This window comes from Chiloscyllium plagiosum, unplaced genomic scaffold (assembly GCF_037043375.1).
Source record: "Chiloscyllium plagiosum isolate Xiang-an unplaced genomic scaffold, Cpla_swu_hap1 HiC_scaffold_23, whole genome shotgun sequence".
Classification (NCBI taxonomy): domain Eukaryota; kingdom Metazoa; phylum Chordata; class Chondrichthyes; order Orectolobiformes; family Hemiscylliidae; genus Chiloscyllium; species Chiloscyllium plagiosum.
This window is the reverse complement of record NW_028270161.1, coordinates 21,740,378-21,767,660: the sequence shown is the minus strand read 5'-3', so window position 1 is coordinate 21,767,660 and position 27,283 is coordinate 21,740,378. Positions and strand designations below refer to the sequence as shown.

The 27,283-nt window shown below is 44.0% G+C and overlaps 1 protein-coding gene across 3 annotated transcripts in view; it reads left to right on the top strand.

Moving 5' to 3' along the window:
- shank3a (SH3 and multiple ankyrin repeat domains 3a) overlaps window positions 1-27,283 on the top strand; it is a 1,012,090-nt gene that overhangs the window by 701,568 nt on the left and 283,239 nt on the right. For all 3 annotated transcript variants that reach the window (XM_087999457.1, XM_043713934.2, XM_087999456.1), the window contains one exon: window positions 21,988-22,063. In XM_087999457.1, the coding sequence (XP_087855583.1) occupies window positions 21,988-22,063 (76 nt within the window). The remainder of the gene's footprint in view (window positions 1-21,987; window positions 22,064-27,283) is intronic.

The following is a 27,283-nucleotide window of genomic DNA, read 5'->3' as shown; positions in this document are numbered from 1 at the left end:
ATGTGGGGGAAAATTGGAATGTCATGCTTTAGTTATATAGTGCATTGACAAGACCACACCTTGAACACTATACAGTTTTAGTTTCTTATTTAATGAAAGATATTGGAGGTGGTTCAAAGGAATTTCACTGGACTGATAGAATAAGTGGATTGTTTTATGTGGAATGGGTGAGCAGATTGGCCTTGGTTACACAGCTGACCGTGGAACAGTGACTTGAATTAAGTGTATAAGATCCAAATAGTTCTAACAAAATGGATGTGGAAAGAATATTTCTAGTCGTGGATGAGTGCAAAACTCAAGGACACTGTTTAGGCTTCACTCTTCCAAGACAGAAATGAGGAGCATTTTTTTTCATGTTCAGAGGGTGGTGTGGCACCCGGACCATATCCCTCCAAACCCTTCCTATTCATATACCTATCCAGATGCCTTTTAAATGTTGGAATTGTACCAGCCTCCACCACTTCCTCTGGCAGCTCATTCCATACACGTACCACCCTCTACATGAAAACGTTGCCACTTAAATCTCTTTTATATCTTTCCCCTCTCATCCTAAATCTCTGAGCTCTAGTTCTGGACTCCCCCACCCCAGGGAAGAGACTTTGACTATTCATCCTATCCATGCCCCTCTTGATTTTATAAACCTCTTTAATGTCACCCCTCAGCCTCTGACACTCCAGGAGAAACAGCCCTAACCTATTCAACCTATCATCCAACCTTGGCAACATCCTTGTAAATCTTTTCTGAACCCTTTCAAGTTTCACAACATCTTTCCGATAGGAAGGAGACCAGAATTGCATACAATGTTCCAACAATGGCCTATACAGCCACAACATGATCTCCCAACTCCTGTACTCAATACAATTACAATAAAGGAAAGCATACCAAACGCCTTCTTCACTATCCTATCTACCAGCGACTCCACTTCCCAGGACTATAAACCTGCAATCCAAGGTCTCTTTGTTCAGCAACACTCCCTAGGACCTTACCAATTCCTGTACTCAATATTCTGACCAATAAAGGAAGGCATACCAAACGCCTTCTTCACTATCCTATTTACCTGTGACTCCACTTTCAAGGAGCTATAAACCTGCAATCCAATGTCTCTTTGTTCAGCAACACCCCCTAGGACCTTACCATTAAGTGTCTAAGTCCTGCTAAGATTTGCTTTTCCAAAATGCAGCACCTCGCGTTTATCTGAATTAAACTCCATCTGCCACTTCTCAGCCCATTGGCCCATCTGATCAAGATCCCGTTGTAATCTGAGGTAACCTTCTTCACTGTCTACTACACCTCCAATTATGGTGTCATCTGGAAATGTACAAACTATATGGAGGTGGGGGGGCAATCATTAAATATATTTATGGTGGAGGTTTATTGATACTTGTCAGGCAGGGGAATCAAAGATTCTCAGGGGTAAATAGGAAATGTCGGCCATGATCTTGTTGAATGGCAGTGCAAACTCAAGGGGCTGAATGGCCTAATTCTGTTCCTGGTTGGTATGCAGCTTGTGTCTCAGCTTCAGTTAGCTGAGCTGTGATTTGTGTGGGGTCAGTTGCTTTATATCAGATAGCCGTTGATTTAAAAAGATCAAGGACAGCAAGACAATTTAATTGTTCTGCATTCACAAACATAAACACTGTGTTCATCCTTATTGAAAGCTTGCTGTTAAATCACTCTTCCTGGGAACAGGATTTCACCCTTGATGTCGAATTCAGACACATCAGAGTTTATTTTGGTAAAAGAATGAAACCAGGCTCTTTAATGAGCACGAGCAGGCAATTTAAGTGACAATCAGCTTCTTAACAATCCTTAGGTTATTGTTCTCAGCTGTAACTCAATTCGAGTTCTGGCTTCCAAAATGACATCTTAGACGAGATATGGACAAGCTTAAGGCCCCATCTTGGTTACCTCGACAACTCCTTGGCACCTGATGTAACCCCCACTGCAGTTAGATACTTTTTCCCCAGTTTAGAGAGAGAGAGAGAGAGAGAGACAATGGCCTGGATATTCCATTGGCCCGATAATCTTTGGACGAGCACAGATTGGGAATGCAGACTCTGTAGGAATTTTCTGGGAAATTGACAATTCCGATGAGGAATTCTCCTGTGTCTGGAATTCTACAAAATATTTCACTAACAGCGGAGAATTGGGAGGGTACGGCTTCAGTTATATTAGTCATCACCCAGGAAAAGTTAGACAATTAAGTGTAATTCCTAGGTAACTATTAAACCAAGCGGAAGTGAATACTGCAGATGATGGAGATCAGAGTCAAGATTAGAGTGGTGCTGCAAAAGCGCAGCAGGTCAGGCAGCATCCGAGGAGCAGGAAAATCGACGTTTCGGGCAAAAGCCCTTCATCAGGAAACCTGGATTCCTGATGAAGGAGTTTCGCCCAAAACATTGATTTTCCTGTTTCTCGGATGCTGCCTAACCTGCTGTGCTTTTCCAGCACCACTCTAATCTTAATTATTAAACTAACACCGCCCTACCTTCTAATATACCTTCTCTGACCCATTATACCCCCTGGACTGCTGACAACCACTCCCAACACAAGCAAATTCTTCCCCCATGCCAATACAATTCTCTCCTCCCTCCTCACTCACAGGCCTTAGAGCTGACACCCCTATCTCCCCCATGCCAGAACTGATGAACGACAATGCTCAATCCTGGCCTGACAATGCTCAGACAACACACACACACACGCACACACAATGACTCTCTCCTTCCCCTGCCACTGCAGACAAACACACCTCTCCCCTCTCCACCACCACCAGGTCTAAACCCCTTTGCCCAACTCACTGCAACATCCAATGTACCTTTCCCCTACCAGTCCTCCCCCAGAACTACAACTATCCAAAGTACTACACTTACTGGACACCATGCCCAGCTGGAACACCACCTGCCTGGCATTCTACCCACTTGACACCCTACCCACCTGGGATGCTGCCCAACCTGGTACCTGCCTTCCTGCCCACCTGGCACCCTATTCACCTGGGACACTGCCCACCTGGCACCCTTCCCACCTTGCGTCCTAATCTCTTAGCCAACTGCCACCCTAAACCTGCATTGACCTTTCACACCTACCTTTTCACAACAGCTGTCAGTGTCTGGCTATACTACTGGTTATTTAAATGAAGGACGTTGCACAGTGACTGCTGCAAAAGGGGGTGTGGTTTGACATCCACAAAGAGTCCTGCACTATGGGGGTAACTGCTTTCAGGTTTGGGGTGGTTCATTATTTTGGGTAACAACTGAAACTGGAGTTTGAGATTAGTAATGGGACTGAGATTGTGGCCAGGCAGTGCGTAAGGCTATGGTTCTTCTGTGTCTGAGATTTGGATTAGGATTGATATTTAGATTGGGATTAGGATAGAATTTGGGATTGAGATTGCATTTATTCAGGATTGTGTTTGAATTGAGAATGAAATTAAGATTGCAACCGCCAAGTGCAGAAACTCAGGGTTTATAGACTGTACTTTGGATTTAAATTTGTCTTTTCTCATATCATGGAATTAGAATGAAGAGAAAAATTGTGGTACAATGTTGCTGATCTCATCAGGCCCAGTGGGAACTGAGTGCCAGGGTGCCCAGTGAAGTTATACCACGCGTGGAAAGAAAAGCCCCCAGAGTCCCATTATGACCAAGGTAGAAGGGTGAACTGAATCCTCTCTCTGACCCTCTCCTGAGTTGATCCCAACAGAGTTTGAATTTAAATGGGAGGTGATGTCATCAACTCATATCTCCGAATCACTGAGCTGTCACACTGCAGAAGGAGATCATTCAGCCCACCGTGCCTCATTAAATGAGCATCATTAGCCAGAGCCAGTATTCTGCTTTCTCCCCAGATGCTTGCACATTATTTTTCTTTAAAGCCATCCAATGCCTTTTTGAATGTCTCAGTTGAGCCTGCCTCCAGCACACCTCCAGACAGTTCATTGCAGATCCAAACTACTCGCTAAGTTGAAACATTTTCCTTGCTTCGTCCTTGCTTTGTTTGCTCGGCACTTTAACTACATGCCCCTCTTGTTCTTGTTCCTTTTATAAGTGGGAACAGCTTCTCCCGATCTAGTTTCCCCAGCCCACTCATGACTTTGCAAATCTCTATCAGATCTCGTCTCAGCATTCTTCAAGTAATACATTCCCAACCTCCTCAATCTCTCCACATCCCTGAATCATTCTTGTAAATTGCTTCTTCACCTTCTGTAATGTGTTCACATCTCCCTGATAATGTGGCATCCAGAACTGTACACCATACTCCAGCTGATATATATACTTCACTGTGTATAACTTGGTGAAATTAACTAGCTAGTTCCCTTAAATTGGGAAGGAAAGAGTTTGTTTTATTATTAAAGCCACTAAATTATTCAAAGATTAGGAACTTATCAACAAACTAAATGAAAGGCATGAATCTGTCTAGCTATCCACTAACGGAAAAATAACATACTCACCATAAAAAAGACTCTCAGTTTGCAGCAATTAAGTCTTTGGGTGTCTTCAAATTACAAACAGCTGTTTTGATGGGTGAGTTTTCAAAGGAAAAGAGAGAAGGATAAGGATTTATAATTAGGTTGTCTCTTCAGATACTGCTGCAGAAAGATCAATTGGATGTGTTTCAGGATAGAATTCAGATTGAGTGATGCGGAAAGGAAATGAGCAGGTTATCTCAGCTCTCAAGAAGAGTCACTTGATTCAAAACTTTAACTCTGTCTCCACAGAAGCTGCCAGACCTGTTGAGTTTCTCCAGCACTCACCATGTGAACTGGTTATTGCACTGTGGTTATGAGGACGTTGTGGATAGGTGAGGCTAAGGGACATAGGATGGAGATTGGTGGGTAGATTTTTAAGATACAGGAAATAGGTAGTTAGTGTTTTGGAGTTTGGGGAGAAACTGAGAGGATGGGGTTGAGAAATAAAAGATGGAGTTTGGCAGATGACACTGAAGTACAAGAGGAGAAGTTCAAAGGTGGAGTTGAGAGAGGAGAATATTTGTAAGTGGGGTTTAGAGGTAGTACGTAAGGTGGTTTGATGGAGATGAGATATGGTGAGCTGGTGAGATTAGTGGATTTGACCTCATTGGGAATGGGGTAGTGGTGTGACATTGAAAACCAACCCATTTTCATCCATTTCACACTCACACCAAAAGTTAAAACTACTCCCAGAACCACCTTGTCACTTTGCAACTTTATTATCCGTTTACTACGACTTCCTAGTTTGAGTGCATGAGACTCTGATTTGCTCAGACTGAGTCCACATTGCACACAACATTCGCAAGGGCAAACATGAGCTCATACCATGAATGACATAGATAATAATCGCACAAACGAACTCTTCCCTTCCATTATTCTTCTCTTTTTGGAATTTATTACATTTTAAAGATTAAGCTTGAGATTTACTCATCAACAATAAAGTCCTCATCCATTTCACTATACAACAACCAATCATCTTTACCCTGCTGTGTGAGTAATCTCCAGGAGAAAGTAAAGTGCCATGCAATGTTCTTTAGTAAAACTAAATTGTCATTAGAGCTGAAAAATGTGTTGCTAGAAAAGCACAGCAGGTCAGGCAGCATCCAAGGAGCAGGAGAATTGACATTTCAGGCATAAGCCCTTCTTCAGGAATGAGGAGGGTGTGCCAAGCAGGCCAAGGTAATAGGTAGGGAGCAGGGACATGGGGGAGGGGCATTGGGAATGCGATAGGTGGAAGGAGGTTAAGGTGAGCGTGATAGGCTGGAGTGGGGGTGGGGGCGGAGAGATCGGGAAGAAGATTGCAGGTCAAGAAGGCGGTGCTGAGTCCGAGGGTTGGGACTGAGATAAGGTGGGGGGAGGGGAAATGAGGAAGCTGGAGAAATCCGCATTCATCCCTTGTGGTTGGAGGGTTCCTAGGCGGAAGATGAGGTGCTCTTCCTCCAGGCATCATATTGCCAGGGTCTGACGATGGAGGAGGCCAAGGATCTGCATCTCCTTGGCGGAGTGGGAGGGGGAGTTATTGTTCAGCCACGGGGCAGTTGGGTTGGTTGGTGCGGTTGTCCCAGAGGTGTTCTCTGAAACGTTCCGCAAGTAGGCGGCCTGTCTACCCATCAGCACCACCTTCCTAACCTGCAATCTTCTTCCCGACCTCTCTGCCCCCACACCCTCTCCGGTCTATCACCCTCACCTTAACCTCCTTCCACCTATCGCATTCCCAACGCCCCTCCCCCAAGTCCCTCCTCCCTACCTTTTATCTTAGCCTGCTCGGCACACCTTCCTCATTCCTGAAGAAGGGCTTATGCTCGAAACGTCAATTCTCCTGCTCCTTGGATGCTGCCTGACCTGCTGCGCTTTTCCAGCAACACATTTTTCAGCTCTGATCTCTAGCATCTGCAGTCCTCACTTTCTCCTAAATTGTCATTAGATCTGACTCCTTAGAAACAGGCACCCACAGCATACACCATCCTTTACCATATCCCAACTTGTTTTGACTATTTCTGTTTTCTCCTGGATGTTCAATCATGTTTGTTATGATTTAATTTGATGCTATTACTAAATAGGTCAGATCCCAGGTGGAAATCTGGGATGTGAGATTTTTTTTTGCTTTGGTCTTAACAGTGTGATCTTTCACTGAAACACAATCACAAAAATCATGTAGATTCTGTTTTAACAACAAAACTGCACTTTATTACACAAAGGAAATGAAGATAAAATAGAATCAACAAAATTATTTACATATAAAAAATTTGAAGACTCAGCAATACCTGATAAAATACACTCCTGTTAATCCCAAAAGTACTCCTTTACAGTAGTCACACCGGAGAGACTTCCCTTTCTATTTACATCTATCGGTTGTAATTTATGTGTGGCTTCAGTTCACCCTCTTGAGAATCTGATAGCCACTTCCTGGAGTCTTCTTACAACTGAGCTCAGACTTTCTCAGCTTCAAGTAACTCCTTTGGGTTTTAATCACGTCTTGTGGAACATTTGAACTGAACTCCTTACACTGAAGAATTTTCACTGGGCCTTATTCTTCACTAAACTCTTTACAGGGGTTTCACACACATAAAGTACATATGTCACAAAATCAAAACCAAAGAAATATAAAATTAATAATATTAATATAAATCACGCCTAATATCACAATGTTCCAGCCCAAAGCAAAAATATGAAAAAGCAAATGCCTATCTATCTAAGTGTACCATTCTGTGTCTGTTTCATTCTGTATGTGTTGATGTAGTTTTGGGATCAACTAGGAGAAAGTGAGGACTGCAGATGCTGGAGATCAGAGCTGAAAAATGTGTTCCTGGAAAAACGCAGCAGGTCAGGCAGCATCCAAGGAGCAGGAGAATCAACGTTTCAGGCATAAGCTCTTCTTCAGGAATGAGGAAGGTGTGCCAAGCAGGCTAAGATAAAAGGTAGGGAGGAGGGACTTGGGGGAGGGGCGTTGGGAATGCGATAGGTGGAAGGAGGTTAAGGTGAGGGTAATAGGCCGGAGAGGGGGTGGGGGTGGATAGGTCGGGAAGACGATTGCAGGTCAAGAAGGCGATGCTGACTCCAAGGGTTGGGACTGAGATAAGGTGGGGGGAGGGAAAATGAGGAAGCTGGAGAAATCTGCATTCATCCCTCATGGTTGGAGGGTTCCTCGGCGGAAAATGAGGCATTCTTCCTCCAGGCGTCGTGTTGCCATGGTCTGGCAATGGAGGAGGCGAAGGACCTACCTGCGGAACATTTCAGAGGACACATCTGGGATACCCGCACCAACCAACCCAACCGCTCCGTGGCCGAACACTTTAACTCCCCCTCCCACTCCGCCAAGGACATGCAGGTCCTTGGCCTCCTCCATCGCCCGACTATGGCAACATGACGCCTGGAGGAAGAGTGCCTCATCTTCCGCCTAGGAACCCTCCAACCACAAGGGATGAATGCAGATTTCTCCAGCTTCCTCATTTCCCCTCCCCCCGCCTTATCTCAGTCCCAACCCTCGGACTCAGCACCACCTTCTTGACCTGCAATCTTCTTCCCGACCTCTCCACCCCCACCCCCTCTCTGGCCTATCACCCTCACCTTAATCTCCTTCCACCTATCGCCTTCCCAACGCCCCTCCCCCAAGTCCCTCCTCCCTACCTTTTATCTTAGCCTGCTTGGCACACCTTCCTCATTCCTGAAGAAGGGCTGATGCCCGAAACGTCGATTCTCCTGCTCTTTGGATGCTGCCTGACTTGCTGTGCTTTTCCAGCAACACAATTTTCAGTAGTTTTGGGATCACCTCAAAAAAGAGGATGGAGTAGTTGCTGTTAATGAGTGTAACTCTTTCTCTTTTGTTTGACTCATTAACTCTCCCTCTCTTATGTTCTCTCCCACCTACCCTCCCACTCCCCCCCTCAGCTATAGTCACAATTTCAAGTTAAGGTGAATGGATTAAAACTGAGCCATATGCCCCTCCCTTTATCCTCTTCTCTTTCTGTATCTGTTCTCCATAGTTTTCTCATTATCATTTTTATTTGTTCTCAGAATTGTCAAAGTCGCCACATAGCCTGACCATATACTGTCAGCCTGGCGTCCACTGTAGGCTGGACCCACCACGAATTCCTTTTCCTGAAGCACATTAAAAAAACCTAAACTAGTTTCCCAACAATCTGGCCGTTGTAGTGGTCACTTTTTAGATACCAGTTCGTAAATGACAATCTTTTTGACCTTACAACCTCTAGATTATTGTTCCAGTTCAGTCTTAACTTGGTGTCTGTGCCATACAAAGAACAAAGAAAATTACAGCACAGGAACAGGCCCTTCGGGCCTCTGAGCCTGCGCCGATCCAGATCCTCTATCTAAACCTATCGCCTATTTCCTAAGGATCTGTATCCCACTGCTCCCTGCCCATTCATGTAAATATCCAGATACATCTTAAATGACGCTATTGTGCCCGCCTCTACCACCTCCTCTGGCAACTCGTTCCAGGCAGCCACCACCCTCTGCGTAAAGAAACTTTACCTTTCTTTGTCTCTTTCTGTTTTTGTATCTAATTCTCTGCTCTAAGTTTGCATTTGTGTGTGTCTCTGTGTCAATGTCTACATATCTGTGTCTTGTCTATCTACACATCACACTAATTCTATGTATCTTCCTGTTTTTGACCCTATCTCCCTCCATCTCTGTGTGTCTCACTATCTTTCTGCCTGTGTGTCTCTATCTCTCTCACATTGACTTTTTCTCTGTCACTTTGTCTTGATCTATTCTCTTCCAGTTTCCATCTTTGTGTTAATAGATAAATCCCCGATTGTCTGTCTCTCTCGCTCTCTCTCTCTGTAGTCCAATTGGTTACTTTTCATATGATACAGTGAATATTGGCATTTGATTCAACATTGATGGGCACCACAGTTAACCCCAACTCTTCCCTCACCTGTTGTTCACTCCCTTATGCTTCCAGCATGACTCACTGCCTAGTAATCAACGGAAAGATTTAACTAAAGCAGATTAATTTCTGTTTCTCAGCTCCACAGATGGGAATGTATCTATTCACTGATCCAGCAATAGGATGTGGGATTTCAGTTTATTTTATTTGAATAAGCCATAATTAGCAGATGGCAAACATTACTGTTCCAGGACGTTGTTGTCGACATTGTGTATGTGGATGTAGTCAAGTGGATTGAAACAGAGTGAGCAAGTTTTTCGTGATTCTGGCCATAAATCATGGGTTGGTCCTTGACTTTCCTTTAGCAGTCAATTTGGAACAGCTCTCACATCTGGCATAATCTGAGTGCTCAATAAAGCCTGCTCACCACTGCAGCTCAAATTAAATTCTCTCCAGTGGCTGAAAATTTAAATAATGCTGCCCTCTGCTGCCCAACTGTAATAACTTCACTTTTTCAGGGAATGTATCACAGAATCCCTGCAGTATGGAAACAGGCCATTTAGCCCAACAAGTTCACACTGACACATTCCCATATCATTATTCTACATTTCCCCTGACTAGTGCGCCTAACCTATACACCCCTGAACACATTCCTGAAGAAGGGCTTATGCCCGAAACATCGATTCTCCTGTTCCTCGGATGCTGCCTGACCTGCTGCGCTTTTCCAGCAACACATTTTCAGCCCTGAACACTATAGGCAATTTAGTATGGCCAATTCACCTAACCCGTGCATCTTTGGACCGTGGGAGAAAACTGGAGCACCCGGAAAAAGCCTGGGCACAAAGTGCAAAATTCACACAGATAGTCACCCGACGCTGGAATCAAACCCAGGTCCCTGGTGCTATGAGGCAGCAGTGCTAACCACTGAGCCACTGTGCTCATTACTTAGGGAAGGCAACAGCCCAGTGGTATTCTCATTGGATTGCTCATCCAGAGACCTAAGTAATGTTCTGGGTTTCGAGTTCAAATCAACCAAGACACATGATGGAATTTGAATTCAATAAAAAATATTCGAACCTGAATGGTGATCATGACAATGTCATTTTTGGGAAGGAAACAGTCATGCTTACCTGGTCTGGCCTACATGTGATTCCAGACCCACAGCAATATGGTTGACTGGCCGAAATAACAGGAGATATCTCAGGAGAGCTGCCCACAATTACTTCCCTTATCCTGTGAATAACAAAATAACTCAATACAAGCAAAACTGAATTTTTTCTCATTCAGGCAACACTTTCAACATCTAGCTATCTCTAGAGAGCTAAGGATTAGATAAGAAGTCAAACTTTGCTGCAGTGAGTGAACCATAAAACACTCTCAGGACACTGAAAGCTTGATTTGACCAAATGTTACTCTGCATTGACTACCTAGTACTTTCAAGAGAGGATGTAATTAAATAACTGGGAGTGGGGCACTAGCAAGCGCAAATCCGAACATAAACTGAGCATATATGCATGTACTTACAGTATATGAAATCAGCTACAGCGTGGGAGAAAGGGAAATGAATCAAACCTTGACACAGTCATTTGGAACAGTAAAGATTTTTAAAAAGGACCACATGAAGTACTCCCAAGGAGATCTGTTGCAGTTTCTTCATTGGAGTTGCATATAACCAAATGAACCATCTATCACACAGTTTCTGATCTGTCTAAGTTGGCCCACTCTGGAAGTGAGGTTCCTTCCCATTGCACAGGACTCAGTCCTTCGCAAAGTAATTACAGGTGAAGTCTAATTGTGTTACCCCGTGCTTCATGTGAGCATTATTCTTAGTTTATCACTTTCCTCTGCTTAGTTTATCACACAAACCCTGAGCGCTGATCTGTGGCATCAACCCTAGGCACTGATCCATTGCACCAACCCTGGGCACTGATCCATTGCACCAACCCTGGGCACTGATCCATTGCACCAACCCTGGGCACTGATCCATTGTACCAACCCTGGGCACTGATCCATTGCACCAACCCTGGGCACTGATCCATTGCACCAACCCTGGACACTGATCCATTGCACCAACCCTGGGCACTGATCCATTGCACCAACCCTGGGCACTGATCCATTGCACCAACCCTGGGCACTGATCCATTGCACCAACCCTGGGCACTGATCCATTGCACCAACCCTGGGTGCTGGGCACTGATCCATTGCACCAACCCTGGGCACTGATCTGTGGTACCAACTCTGGGCACTGATCTGTGGCACCAACTCTGGGCACTGATCTGTGATACCAACTCTGGACACTGATCCATTGACCAACATTGAGTGCTGGGTCAATGTATGGATTGTGGATGTTGATCCATAAGAAAAAATTAAGGAAAGAGTGCAGCCGAGAAGAGACAAAAAAGTAACCTGTGTGTCAAAGTAGGAGGCATAGACATTGTTTTTAATGAATACTTTGAATCTATCTTCCCAAAAGAGAGGGATGTTTCAGAGATTGTAATTGGGAAGAGAGTGTGAAATGTTAGAATTGGATTAGTGTAGTGAGAGACCAAGATGCACTGCAGAAATTCACCCAAGATCCACAGACAGCACCTTCCAGTCCACTTTCACCTAGAAGGGCAAGAACAGCAGATATATGGGAACACCACCACCTTCAAGTGCCCTGCTAAGCCACTCACCATTCTGACTTAGAAATATATCACTGCTTCTTCACTGTAATTGGGTCAAATTGCTAGAATTCTCTCCCTAATGGCGTTGTGGGCCAACTCATAGCAGGTGGACTGCAGCGGTTCAAGAAGGCAGCTTACCACTACTTCCTAAAGAGCAATTAGGGATGGGCAATAAATGCTGACCCAGCCAGTGACACCCACATCCCACAAATGAATTTTTAAAAATTAATGGGATTACCAAATCTGAAAGTGGTTAAGTTGCCAACCTGGAATGAAATGTATCCCAAGTTGTTAAAAGGAGCAAGGGAGGAACTAACAACAATCACCTGGCATCATCTCACAGTCCACCTTGGCTACAGGCCTGCAACAAAAAGAGTTCCTAATACCTGCACTACTTTTTTGTTTACATATGGAGGACAGAATGTTCCAGCAAATGCAATCAGCCTGGCCTTGGTGATAAGGATAATTATTGGAACAAAATCTTAAGGGACAGTAAAAATTATCATTATCATTCAACATAGATTTATTGAAGGATGTTTGTGTCTGAATCACTTAACTTTGTTTATTTGAGGGGTAACAGAAGGATAGGGGTTAGCCCATTCAATGTGGTCAACAAGGATTTTGGAACGACTTTCAACAAGATTCCAACTGGTAGACTGGTAGAAATGTAAGAACTAACCAAATCCAAACAGCAAGTGTTAAGTTGAATCCAAAACTGGCTGAGTTACAGGAAATTAAAGATAATGGTTGGTGAATATCCCACAGGACTCAGTACTAATTTCTGATTCTGTGATTTATATGAGTGATTGAGGACAAAGCTGATACAAAGCACGTGGTTAATTATTAGGAAGAAAGCTAATGCTGAAGATTGCAGTAAGATACAAATGGGTGGGTCAAGGAGGCAGCAAAGAGTGAAATGGAATCGAATCAGCAGGGTGACACACTTTTGAAGAGGGAAAACCAGGTAGGATGATATACAATAAATGGTAGGATCAGGAGAAGTTGGAAGGAAGAAAGGGGCCTTGGAATGAATATCCATACATCCCTAAAGATGACGGCAAAGATGAATAAATGGTTTAAAAGATATACAAGATCTTTTTCTTTAATTACCAAGGCAAGACGGGCATGATCCAATCAGAGTTTCACTGTGTCAGAAAGTTATCCAATTATAGATTCACTCTGTTGTGTTATCCTTTTGATCTTACAGTATCAGAAGATGGTACTATCAGAATTCCCCTGTGCCAAGAGCAGACCTCAATAACTCCATTCCATTTAGAATTTCACTGGGGAACCTCAATACTTGGATTGTTCTGTGTGAAAGTGTGATTTTCCCTGCTCAGCATTTTTAGTGAACTGTGGACATGCTCTGATTTGAATATGCTTGAAAAGTAGAACTACCCTAGTTATAAAAAGGCCGAAATAATAGGAGATATCTCAGGAGAGCTGCCCACAAGAACTGAAAGAATTTTCACCCCTTAGGTGCATCAGAGAGTTCACTTTATCAGGTCATTGAGTAACAGTATTGAAGGGACAGGTTGATGAATGGTAAAAGCAATGGGTTCAGAGCAAGTTCAACCTTGCTTTATTCTCTCAATATGGAATGAGTCACAGTCTCTCCCAACAAAGAGGGTTGCTGACTCACAAACTGAGCAGAATGTTAACCTGCAATAGAACATATACAGGAGACATTCCCATGAAATCAACATTCATTGTGTGTATTAATAGGTATGCTGAAGTATTTGTGTTAATGTGAGTTCATTTAAATGTATACATATTTCATACCTGTTCCTGGGATGTGAGTGTTGCTGTTCACACCAGAACTTATTGTGCATCCCTAATTGCCCTGGAGCTGCACTCTTGAACCGTTTGTCTTTGGTGACAGTAGAGATCGTGGGTGTGGAAGATACTATCAAAGGAGCCTTGGTGAGTTGTTGAAGTGCACTTTGTAGATTGTACACATCCAGTGCTTCAGTGATGAAGTGGATTTATGTTGAAGGTAGTGGGTGAAATGCCAATCTAGGAGGCTTTTTTTTCCCTGGATGGTATCAAGCTTGTTGATTGTTGTTGGAATAACTCTATCTGAGCCAGTGGTGAGGTATTCCTGATTTGTATTCCTTATAGACAGGAAGTGAGTGAGTGAGTTATCTTCCTCACTACAAAATTCCCACCGTCTGATCTCCTCTTAAAGCCACAGGATGTAGTTTGTTCAGTTCAGTTCCTAGTCAGTGGGAACCCTGAGGATTGTTTTGATTATGTTATCTCAGTATCTGAGAGCAGAATTTTATCAGGCAGTAGGAAACTGGATTGCTGTTGAGAACGTAGCACAAACATATATCAGACTGGAGACCCTCCAGCTTTCTGTCTCTGTTCACTTTTCCAAGGTGTTGTTTGACAATGAGGTCAGGAACCCCCGAGGGTGAAATTTATATAGCTAATTACAGCAACTGAAAAACCCAGTTAAGAACAATGGAATGAGGCACAATAGCTGTGTCTCTATGACATTCATGTTGTACATGCTGGCAATAGAGGATGCAATGTCCTAATGGTATTATCACTGGGCTGTTAATCCAGAGACCCAGGGAATGTCTGGGAACCCAGTTTGAATTCCACCACAGCAGACATTTGAATTTGAATTCAATAAAAATCTGAAATTAATAATCTAATGATGACTGTAGATCAATTGTCAGTTGTCAGAAAAACCCTTTTCACCGATGTCCTTTAGGGCAGGAAACTGTCATCCTTACCTGGTCTGGCCGACATGGGACTCGAGACTCACAGCAATGTGGTTGACTCTCAACTGCCCTCTGGCCAGTGCCACCCACATCCCGTGAATGAATAAAACAAAAGCCAATAATAAAAGAGAGTTACGTTTGAAGCACACATCCAGCTGCCATCATTGCAGCTACGGCAAGGGGGAAACCAACTGTAAAAGGCCAGCTGTGCTGCTAATAATTAGTGGGTTTTGAGAAGATTTGTAGCTCATGTTGAGGTTCTGGATGTAGGTTTGCTCGCTGAGCTGGAAGGTTCATTTTCCTCACCGTACTAGGTAGCATCTTCAGTGAGCCTCCGGATGAAGCACTGCTGATGATTCCTGCTTTCTATTTATGTTTGGGTTTCTTTGGGTTTGTGGTGTCATTTCCTGTTCTTTTTCTCAGGAGGTGGTAAATGAGGTCTAAGTCAATGTGTTTGTTGATAGAGTTGCGGTTGGAATGCCATGCTTCTAGGAATTCTCATGCATGACTCTGTTTGGCTTGTCCTAGGATGGATGTGTTGTCCCAATTGGAGTGGTATCCTTTCTTATCTGCATGTAAGGATACTAGTGAGAGAGGGTCATGTCGTTTTGTGGCTAGTTGATGTTCACGTATCCTGGTGGCTAGTTTTTTGCCCGTTTGTCCAATTTAGTGTTTGTTACAGTTCTTGCATGGTATTTTGTAAATTACATTAGTTTTGCTTGTTGTCTGTTTAGGGTCTTTCAAGTTCATTAGCTGCTGTTTTAGTGTGTTGGTGGGTTTGTGAGCTACCACAGTGTCACGAGGTCTGAGTAGTCTGGCAGTTATTTCCGAGATGTCTTAGATGTAAGGGAGAGTGGCTAGGGTTTCTGGACGCATTTTGCTAGTGGTGTTAGCATAGCACAAACTGCAGCAATCTGGAGAGAGTGAGGACCGCAGATACTTGAGAGTGAGAGTCGAAAAGTGTGGCACTGGAAAAGCACAGCAGGGTTGTGCCCAAAATGTTGACACTCGTGCACCACGGATGCTGCCTGACCTGTTGTGCTTTTCCAATTCAACTGTGGAGCAGTCCCCAAAGCAAGCACTTTGGGTACGTCACAGGAAAAGGAACTTACTGTCAATGCATCAAAGCCAGTTGGAGAAACAATGGGCAGCATGGATTTTTTTAAAGGTGTGTCCTTACTCAGCACCCACTTAAGAAGAATCGTCACACACCACAGGACCAGCAGTTGCAGCAACCAACAGAGAACACCAGCAACGGCCAAAGGAAGAAGGTACCACCTTATCCAGTGTGGCAGGCCAATGGATAGCTATCTGCCCTGTCAGAGCAGCAGCGCCTCAGAAGGCAGCAACTATTACATCAAGTGGGCACCGACCTGTGTCTGTATGGAGCACGGCATCGTTTCATTGGAAGAAAGAGGCCACTCAAATACTGTCCAGCTCAGGGCAGGACTCTCCTGCAAACAGTCGTCAGGTTTCACAGTCAGCAGCCCCTGGGGTATCAGCCAGGTCACAGATTCCTTGAATCACAGAGCATTCCTAGTACATCCATTTCAAATGTATGTCATAAACCAACCCTAAAGCATTATCAGAGTCACTTCATGTTGGCGTTCCTGAGATCAGACTGCACCCACATGGCTATCAGGTTCCTATAGATTGTCCAGCTCTACTTGATGATTGTAAAGGCTTCCATTTGTAGTGCACAGCTATTTCAGTCTTCACACACCCTTGTTTCACAGACTGACAGGCTTCCCTGAAGGAGGACGATGACAAGCATACACATCTCACATGTCAAAAAAGCCATGATACCTGAAACAAGGTGAGCTTCAACTGAGGGCACTGTGCTGATTATTGCCCTGTACTGGGGCATTGCTACCTTGCAGTAGAGCTGGAGGCAGCCTGCTCATTTTCAGGCCCTGACCCTCCACATGGTGATTGTATGTTCCCACTGGTTGGTTTGAAGGCCCCTGAAAAGCCTGTCTTACCTGCAGATGTGCAGTGGCAGCTTCACTAATAGAAATGGGATCAGCTGTTTTTCTTTGTTTGAGGGGTAGGCACAAAACCTGTAGGAGAGCCGTGAATGCAATCATACCTATCAACCTCTTCTCGCTTCGTACTACATACACCTTCCTGTTAAACAAGTATGACTGAGCTTTGCTTTAATTCATTCATGGGATGTAATTATCATTTCAAAATTAATATTTGTTGCTTATCCCTAGTTACTCTTGAGAAGATGGTGGTGAGCCTTGTTTTAAAATGGTACAGTCCATCTGCTGTAGGCAGTGCCAAGGTGTTGTTAGAAAGGGGAGTTACACGTTTTTGACTTGTCATTGTGAAGGGATGGCAATGTATTTCCAAGTGAGGAGTGTTTGTGCCTTTAACATGCAGGTCGTGCTGTTCCTGTGCATCTGCTGCCCTTATCCTTCCAAGTAGGAGGTTCTGTAGAAGGGGCCTTTGGCAGTTGCTACATTGCAGTTTATAAATCTTACATTACTACTGCTACTGGAGGGAGTGAATGTTTAAGGTAATGAAGGGCATGTCGATCAAAGAGGCTTCTTTAGCCTGGATGGTGTTGAGCTTTTTGAATGTTTTTGAATGCATTGTCCAGTCTTCAAAACAAAAGTTTGCTCAATGCTTTGCAGTGTAGCTGCCAATACATGGAGACCACAGCCATGTGCTTGTATCCACCACAGCTGCTTCTCAATTGACCAGTCTTTCAATGCATTTGTATTCTAGAAACTTAGCAGACATGGCCACAGTGGATTCCTCTGTGTTCAGTAGTAGATAATACGGCAACTCAGGGAATTCTGAAAGCTGACCAAACATTTTCATATCTTTGTATTTATCTTTGTTATTCAGTGAGTACTTGTGTAGCAAATAACCCCCCACCCCTCACCAAGTTACAGCATCTGTTTCTAGCTGACCATTGTCAGATGCTTTCTCAGGCCTTTGATGTGGATGTTCCATAGCTGTCTGTATCTGCAGCATCTTTACCTACTCACCGAATCACCAAATTGTTACGGTGCAGAAGATGGCCATTCATTCCACCCCTTCAGCACCAGCTCTTTAAATGAATATCATTACCCAGTGCGAACCTCTTGCTTTCTCCCTACATCCTTACACATCATTTCTAGATAAATATGCATCCAATGTCCTCTTGAATTCAATTGAACCTGCAGCTATCACACTTGCAGGCCCTGGATTCCATACCCTAACTACTCGGTGAGTGAAAAAGGTTTGTCTCACACCACACTTGCTCCTTTTGCACATCACTTTAAATCTAGGCCTTCTCATTTTTATTGCTTTTATAATTGGGAACCGTTTATCCCTATCCACTTTGTTCAGGCTGTTCATGATTTTGACATCCTGTATCATTTCTCCTCTTAACCTTCTTCTCTCCAAGGAGAACAGCCCCAATTTTTCAATCAGTCCTCGTGAGCTGAAGTTCCTCATCCCTAGAACCATTCTGGAAAATCATTTTGACACTCACTCCAAAGTGTTCACAATCTTCCTATAATGAGGTGTCCAAAACTGTACACAGTATTCCAGCTATGGTCTAACAACTGAACTTTACATCACCTCTTTGCTCTTGTACTTTATGCTTCTATTAAAAAGGCTAAGGATAGATGTTTTATTAACTGCTGTCTCTGCTTGTACTTCAGTGATCTGTGCACAAGTACACTCAGGTCCCCTTGCAGTTGCACCCTTTTAGAATTGTACCCCCTATTTTATGTTGTCTTTCCATCATCTTCCTACCAAAATGCATCACCTTACACTTCTCGTCTGTCACCTATCCGTCCACTCCACCAACTTGTCAGTATCATTTTGGAGTTGCACACCATCCTCCTCACAGTGTCACGTCATCTTCAAACTTTGGAATTTTTCCCCAGAATAACAATATCATGATCATGACATTAGGAAAAGCAAGGGCCCCAATACTGATCCCTGGGAAACTCCATTACAAACCTTCCTCCAGCCTCAAATGTATCCATTGCTGTTACTGTCTATTTCTTGACATTCACGTTTACTCCATGACTGTAACTTGCATCACAAGTTTGTTGTGTGCCACTGTATCAAATGCCATCTGGCAATCCATGTATACCACATCAACAGTGTTACACACATCAACCATTTCTCTAACTTCCTCAAAAAAGCAAGTTAGTCAAGCATGACTTTCCCTTTGGAAATCCCTGTTGACTCTTCCAAATCAATCCAACTTTTTCCATGTGACTATGAAGGCTATTCTGAATAACTGCTTCTAGAACCTTCCCTAATGCTAAACTTAAACAGTTGTGTAATTGCTGTGCTTATCCTTGCAACCTTTACAACCTAGCCATAACTTTACAATCTCCAGTTTTCTGGCATTTTCCGCTATTCTAGGAAAGATTGGAAGATTATGATCAGTGCCCCTGCAATCACGTCTGGTCCCAGTGTCTGCCAACTTTTAAGCACCAACAGCCTATCCAACACTTTTTCCTTATTCGATTTGAACCCGTCTCTTGATAGAATTTCCACCAGTTTCACCATAGCCTGAGGAGCACCTTTGTTTTTAGTAAGGACAGATGCAAAGTTGTAAAGTATTCCTCAACTAGTGCCACTCTATCTGTGATGCTGGACTTACTGAGGTGAGCATACATACACTAATGGAGGAGGTACATATGTCAATTAACACTGCATCTTGAATGCTGCTGCTCCTGGGATGAATACATTGCCTCCTTCTTCATTTCTACTGTGGGTCCAGTGATTCCCCTGCAGAAGATAAAAGCCAATAGTCTATAAGATACATAGCTAACAGAGAAATTATGTCTTTGTTTTTCAGTAATAATCATATGTCTCCATGATTCGGAGATGCCGGTGTTGGACTGGGGTGTACAAAGTTAAAAATCACACAACACCAGGTTATAGTCCAACAGGTTTAATTGGAAGCACACACATTTCTCCAATCAGTGAAGAAAGCTCCCCATACAAATTTGTTGGATCCAGCTGCATGTCATATCTAACACTAATGCAACACCTCCACCTGCAAGAGAATGTGCTTATGCCATCCTATCAATTTCCACTGCATCCTCCTGCATTACTGCCAGTGTTGTCAAAGATGCCACTCCATGCCACTTCTGCAGTTCTCCCAGGAGTTGTATTTGCTCTTTGCCTGGAATGAGACTAAGTGCAATCTCTAGGCGCAAAAACAGAAATTGCTGGGAAGCTCAGCAGGTCTGGTAGCATCTGTGACGAGAAATCAGAGTTAATGTTTCGGATCCAGTGACCCTTCCTCGGGGCTGAGTCACCGGACCCAAAGTGTTAACTCTGATTCCTCTTCTCAGATGTTGCCAAACCTGCTGAGCTTTTCCAGCAACTTCTGTTTTTGTTTCTGATTTACAGCATCTGCAATTCTTTCAGTTTTTACCAAGTGCAATGATTGAATCTGTTTTTGCATAGGCTGTAAGTACAACATTTGAGGGGGGGCTTGCTGTGGGGGGAGGAGTACTAAATTGGCCAACTGAGAGTTTGTTTCATTGCTATCTATAGAGATGGAGCCCAGGTAAAGATGCTTTGGTGTTGGTTACAAATAGAGAGCTGCAGAAGGTATTCTGAAGAGAGTTATGGAGGTGAGAAAGTGATGGTCCCTACGTGACACTTGCATGCCACTCACCTCATTCAACCTTTACAGGTCAAGGAAGTTTCTCCTGCACCTCTCTATGTTCTCCCCACCACAATCCAGCTGCTCTCCACCTGTACATCCACCAGCCAAGCATATCTTGGCTGGCCTTCACCTACAGCTCTCTGGGAAAGGAATGTACCTCTATCCTCTCACCACTTTCAGTGTAGTCCATGTACTGCATCCCTAAATCACAGCTTTATTCATCCTCTTCCAGCATCTGTCTTCCCCCATTCTTCCTTTTCACTTCTCTAGCTTCACTGCACAGCGCTGCTCCTGCTGCTGGTGCCTGCCAGTGTTGCTTTCAGTTCTGTTCCCTTAATCGAGCTTCTCACTGGTCCTCCTGTTTATTGTTTCCTAATTTGATCCCAAACCCAGGCTGGCCAATGGTAAGTTCACCTGGATGGCCACGACTCATGGGATTGATTTCCAACCCAGAATCATCCCAATGCTCCATCCAAATCCATGATTATAAGTCACCATCCTGTGCTTCTATCAGTTCTCTCTTTCCTCGGTCTCTGTGTTTCATTGTGTTCCCTGATATCTCTGTTTCACTGTGATTTATTTTAAAATTGTGTATGGGGTGATGGTGTTGCTAGCTTGGCCATTGTCCATCCCAAAATGCCCTGCAGAAGGTGGTAGCGAGCTGTCTTCTGAAACTGCTGCAGTTATTGGAATATGGGAGCACCCATAGTGCTGATAGAAAGGGGATCTATGATTCTAATTCAGCAATATTGAAGGAGGAGTGATACAGTTCCATTCAGGATATTGTTTGACCTGGAGGGTAACTTGCTGGTAGTCAGAGTGTTCCCATGTATCTGCTGCCCATGTTCTTCTAACTGGTAGAGATTACACATTTGGAAGGTGCAGTTCAAGGAGCCTTGATGAGTTGTTTCAGTGCGTGTTGTAAATGATACACACTGCTGCAACTGCAGCCGTTGTGAAGGGAGTGCATGTTGAAGTTGAGGGATGGGTTGCTAATGAATAGGTTGCTTTGTCCTGGATGATGTCAAGCTTCTTTAGTAATATTAGAGCTGAACTTATCCAGGCATGTGGAGAGTATGCTATCACACTTTTGACATGTACCTTGTAGATGATGGATAGTCATTGGAGAGACAGCTGGTGAGTAATACGCCACAGAATTCTTAGTTTCTGACCATTTATATGATGGTTTGTCAAAGGTATGTTGCGTCCTGGTTGCCAGGTTCAAGGATGACCCCAAGGATGTTAATAGGGGATTCAGCAATTGTATTCAGCAATGCATCAAGGAATGATGACAAGGTTCTCTTAATGAAGATGGTCATTGCCTGTGAGGCACGTTTGTTCCTGGCCATTTATTAACCCAAGCCTGGATGTGGTCCAGGTCTTGCTGCACATCAATATAGATGTGGACTGCCTCAATATCTGAGGTGTCACAAATAGTGCTGAACATCGTGCAATCATCAGTGACACCCCACTTCTGACCTTACAATGGAGGGACGGTCACTGTGCTGTTTCCTAAGTCTTTCAGTTTCCCCATCCTTAAGGCTGTCTGTGTTGCTTTATGCTGATATGTTTTGCACTTTTATTTGTTTGTTTGTTCACTGTCTTTTTCCAATTTAAGTCTTCAACGTTTTTTCCAGAAACACGTGAAGACCGAACAAAGCGACTCTTCAGGCATTATACAGTTGGATCGTATGATAACTTTTCATCTCACAGGTAGGAGACTTTGTTTACTTTGTCAGGAGTTGTTTTGTTCTGGCTGTGGTGAAGACATGAAATTGTGGCCTTTTCGTGCAAACTCATGCAATGAATGTGGGCTGTGTGGCTGGGTATTTGGTCCTGTAGGAAATAAACATGGGGCAGAAACAACCATTAATGACAGAAGATGATAGACATTTCCAGACGTTTCTTCAGTGGGCCTTAGGTGAAGCACTGCTGAAAATTCCTGCTTTCTATTTATATGTTTGGGTTCCTTTGGGTTGCTGATGTCATTTCCTGTGGTGAAGTCACTTCCTGTTCCTTTTTCTCAGGGGGTGGTAGATGGGGGTCTAACTCGATGTGTTTGTTGATAAGAGTTCCAACCGGAACTGGAAATAAACCTTCCAACTCTGTGAGCAAACCTACATCCAAAACCTCAACCTGAGCTACAAATCTTCTCAAATGTTGCTAAGAAGATGACAGTAGCTGTCAGTAACATCTTAAAATGGAGAGGAGTATTTGCATCCTATTTTATATTGCACCTGACTTTCTTCTTCTTTGTGCTGTGGGACAGAGTGAAAATTTATATGGGTTACATCACACTACTAGTGAAGACAGATTACACATCTTACCACTTTATCTTGTGTCAAAGAAAATTGTCAGGAATGACTGGCATGGGACACTGAAATTATCCAATGGTAAATTAGGTTAATATGTTTTGTGCTCAAGCTGAAGTAAAATGTTGAAATAAGTAACAGGTATAGAATGAGCATTACTCTAACTGTAACCCAGATTATAAGTGCCGTGAGGAGGAGAAAGATAGAACTGCAGATGCTGGAGATGAAAGTCGAAAAGTGTGGCACTGGAAAAGCACAGCAGGTCAGGCAGCATCCGAGGAGCAGCAGAGTCGATGTTTTGGGCAAAAACCCTTCATCATGAATTCCTGAAGGCTTATGCCTGAAACATCAACTCTCCTATATCTGCAGTGACTTTAATATGGTATGTTGCCTCCTTGATGCCAGGGTCAAGGATGTCACAGAATGGCTGCGTGGAATTCTCAAGGGGGAGGACAGACAGGACGAGGTTGAGATCCGTGTTGGGACCAATAGCATTGAAAGCAAAGCTCCTGCAAACAGACTTTAGGGAGTTAAGCAGGAAATTGCAAAACAGGTCATCAAATGTCCCTCATCAGTGGCTCACTCCCAGTGCCATGTAACAATGAATAGAGAATTTGAAGAGGAGAGCATGTGAATGCATGGAGGGAGGGCTGTAGATTCTTGAGGCATTGGAATCATTTTGGGGGAGGTGGGACCTCACCACATTGAACAGGTTGAATCTGAACAGGAACACACCAACATCTTCATGGGGAGGTTTGCTAATGCTGTTAGAGTGGATTTAAACTAGTTTGGGAGGGGAATGGGATCCTTATAAGTAGTTCAGAGGGAAGAGAATCTGAGATGCAATCAAAATTTGAAACTTAAGTAAGCAAGTCTGGAAGACAAAGGAAACATAACTAGGAAGAAAGAAGTGGCTTTAATAAGGCCAAATGGAATATATATTTTAATGCAAGAAGCCTGAGGAATAAGATAGATTGGCTTAGGGCTCAGATGGTAGGGCTCAGATAGACACATGAAAGTATGATAGATTTAACTGAAAGATGAGCAGCATTGGCAGCTGAAAATTTATGGTTATAGAGTATTTACACAAGATAGGGATGGAAGGTGGAGGTCAATATTGAACAGGAATCAATTATACCACTGAGGAGGGATGATAACTTGGTAGGATGATCAAATGAGGTCACATCAGTATAAGTAAAAAAAACATGTAACAGGCATATGTACTGCTGGGTGTGCTACAGGGCCAAAATCAGTCAGGCAGAGACAGAGGATCAACTATGTAATCAGATTTCAGAAGTGTGAGAATAGTACGGCAGTAATAGAGTTGTAGAGATGTACAACATGAAAACAGACTCTTCGGTTCAACTTGAACATGCCAAACAGATACCGCAGCCTACTGTAGTCCCATTTGCCAGCACTTGACCCATATTCCTCCAAACCCTCCTATTCATCTACCCATCCAGATGCCCTTTCAATGTTGTAATTGTACTAGCCTCCACTGCCTCCTCTGGCAGCTCATTCCATACACGCACCAACCTTTGTGTGAAAACGTTACCTCTTGGGTCCCTTTTAAATTTTTCCCATCTCAACCCAAAACCTATGCCCTCTACATCCAGACACCACCACCCGAGGGAAAATATCTTGCCTATGTCCCTCATGATTTTATAAATCTCTATATGGTCACCCCTCAGCCTCTGATGCTCCAGGTAAAATAGCCTCAATCTATTCAGCTTATCCCTGTAGCTCAAACCCTCCAACCCTGGCAACATCCTTGTAAATCTTTTCTGAACCATTTCAAGTTTCACAACATCCTTTCTATAGGACTGAGACCAGAATTCCAAAAGTGCCCTCACCAATGGCCTGTACAGCAGCAACATGACCTCCCAACTCCTATACTCAATGCAATAATGAATAAAGGAAAGCATACCAAATGCCTTTGTCACTATCCTATCTACCTGCGACTCCACCTTCAAGGAACTATGAACCTGCACTCCAAGTCTCTTTGTTCAGCAACATTCCACAGGATCTTACCATTAGTGTATAAGTTCTGCCCTGCAGCATCTGACGTTTATTTAAATTAACCTCCATCTGCCATTCCTTAGCCCATTGGCCCATCTAATCATGATCCTGTTGTAGTCTGAGGTAACCATCTTCACTATCCACTACCCCTCCAATTTTGGTGTCATCTGTAAACTTAGTAACTATACCTTCGATGTTCACATCCAAATCATCTATATAAATGATGAAAAGCAGAGGACCCAGCACTGATCCTTGTGGCACACTGCTAGTCACAGGCCTCCAGTCTGAAAGGCAACCATTCACCACCACCCTCTGTCTTTTACCTTTGAGTCAGTTCTGTATTCAAATGGCTAGTTCTTCCTGTATTCCATGTGTTCTAACCTTGCTAACCAGTCTACCATGAGGAACCTTGTCGAACGCTTTACTGAAATCCATATAGATCACATCCACCACTCTGCCCTCATCAATCCGCTTCATTAGTTCTTCAAAAAACTCAATCAAATTAGTGAGACATGATCTAATAGTTACAGATTTTTAACGACCAAAATATTAATGGGGATAGCTTGGGTGCGCAGGTAGCGAGAGAACTAAACTTTTAAATTGTATCCAAGAGAATACCTTTTAGCCAATACGCAAGCCAACAAGCAAAATTTAATTCTAGACCTAATATTCCGAAATGAGCCAAGGCAGGTGGAAGGTGAATCATTAGGGGAGCATTTTGGAGATAGCAACTAGAACTCAGTTAAATTTATGATAATTATGGAAAAGGATAAAAATGAGCTGGGAATGAAAGTTCTGAACTGAGGAAAGGCAATTTAACTATAATTTGGTCCAAATGGACTTGCAAATAATTCTAGGCAAAAGTGAGGACCGCAGATGCTGGAAAATCAGAGTCTAGATTAGAGTGGTGCTAGAAAAGCTCAGCAGGTTAGGCAGCATCCAAGGAGCAGGAAAATTGACATTTCAGGCAAAAGCCCTTCATCAGGAATAAAGGCAGGGATCCTCCAGGGTGGAGAGATAAATGGGAGGGGTGTCGGGCTGGGGAGAAGGTAGCAAAGAGTACAGTAGGTGGATGGGGGTGGGGATGAAGGTGATAGGTCAGAGAGGAGGGTGGGGGAAGGTACCAAAGAGTACAATGGGTGGATGGGGTGGGGATGACGGTGATAGGTCAGAGAGGAAGGTGGAGCAGATAGTTGGGAAGAAAGATTGGCAGGTAGGACAGGTTATGAGGATGGTGCTGAGCTGGAAGGTTGGAATTGGGGTAAGGTGGGGGGAGAGGAAATGAGGAAACTGGTGAAGTCCACATTGATGCCCTGCAGTTGAAGTGTTCCGAGGCAAAAGAAGAGGTGTTCTTCCTCCAGGCGTCAGGTGGTGAGGGAGTGGCAGTGGAGGAGGCCCAGGACCTGCATGTCCTCGGCAGAGTGGGAGAGGGAGTTGAAATGTTTGGCCACTGGGTGGTGGGTTGATTGGTGCAGGTGTCCCAGAGATCTTCCCTAAAGCGCTCTGTGAGAAGGCATCCAGTCTCCCCAATGTAGAGGAGACTGCATCGGGAGCAATGGATACAATAACTGATATTGGTGGATGTGCAGGTGAAACTTTGATGGATGTGGAAGGCTCCTTTGGGGCCTTGGATGGAGGTGAGGGAGGAGGTGTGGGCGCAGGTTTTGTAATTCCTGCGGTGGCAGGGGAAGGTGCCAGGAGGGGAGGGTGGGTTGTTGGGAGGTGTGGACCTAACCAGATAGTCACAGAGGGAATGGTCTTTGCGGAAAGCGGATCGGGGTGGGGAGGGAAATGTATCCCAGGTGGAGGGGTCTGTTTGGAGGTGGCGGAAATGTTGGCGGATGATGCGGTTTCTGCGAAGGTTGGTAGGGTGGAAGGTGAGGACCAGGGAGGGGTCTGTCCTTGTTACAGTCGGAAGGGTGGGGTTTGAGGGCGGAGGTGCGGGATGTGGATATCTTCAACCATGTGGGAAGGGAAATTGCGGTCTTTAAAAAAGGAGGCCATCTGGTGTGTTCTGTGGTGGAACTGGTCCTCCTGGGAGCAGGGATGGCGGAGACGGAGGAATTGGGAATACAGGATATCATTTTGTAGGAGGTAGGGTGGTAAGAGGTGTAATCCAGGTTGCTGTTGAAGTCAGTGGGTTCGTAAAAAATGTCAGTGTCAAGTCGGTCGTCATTGGTGGAGATGGAGAGGTCCAGGAAGGGGAGGGAGGTGTCAGAGATGGTCCAGGTGAATTTAAGGTCAGGGTGGAATGTGCTGGTGAAGTTGATGAATTGCTCAACCTCCTTGCAGGAGCACGAGGTGGCAGCAATGCAGTCATCAATGTAGCGGAGGAGGAGGTGGGGAGTGGTGCCGGTGTAGCTACGGAAAATGGACTGTTCTATGTAGACGACAAAGAGACAAATAATGCTGTCTTACAACAGTGGGAGGCATTCTGCAAGGAAGTAATGAGAAAACAAGTTCCCATAAGGACAAAGAGTCTGACCAAGAATGGAGAATCCTGGATGTCAAGAAATATAAATGTTATCATTCACGAAAAAAAGGTAGCTTAAGGCCAATATTGAGGGTTCAATGCAGCATTTCTGAAGAATATGATAAAGCA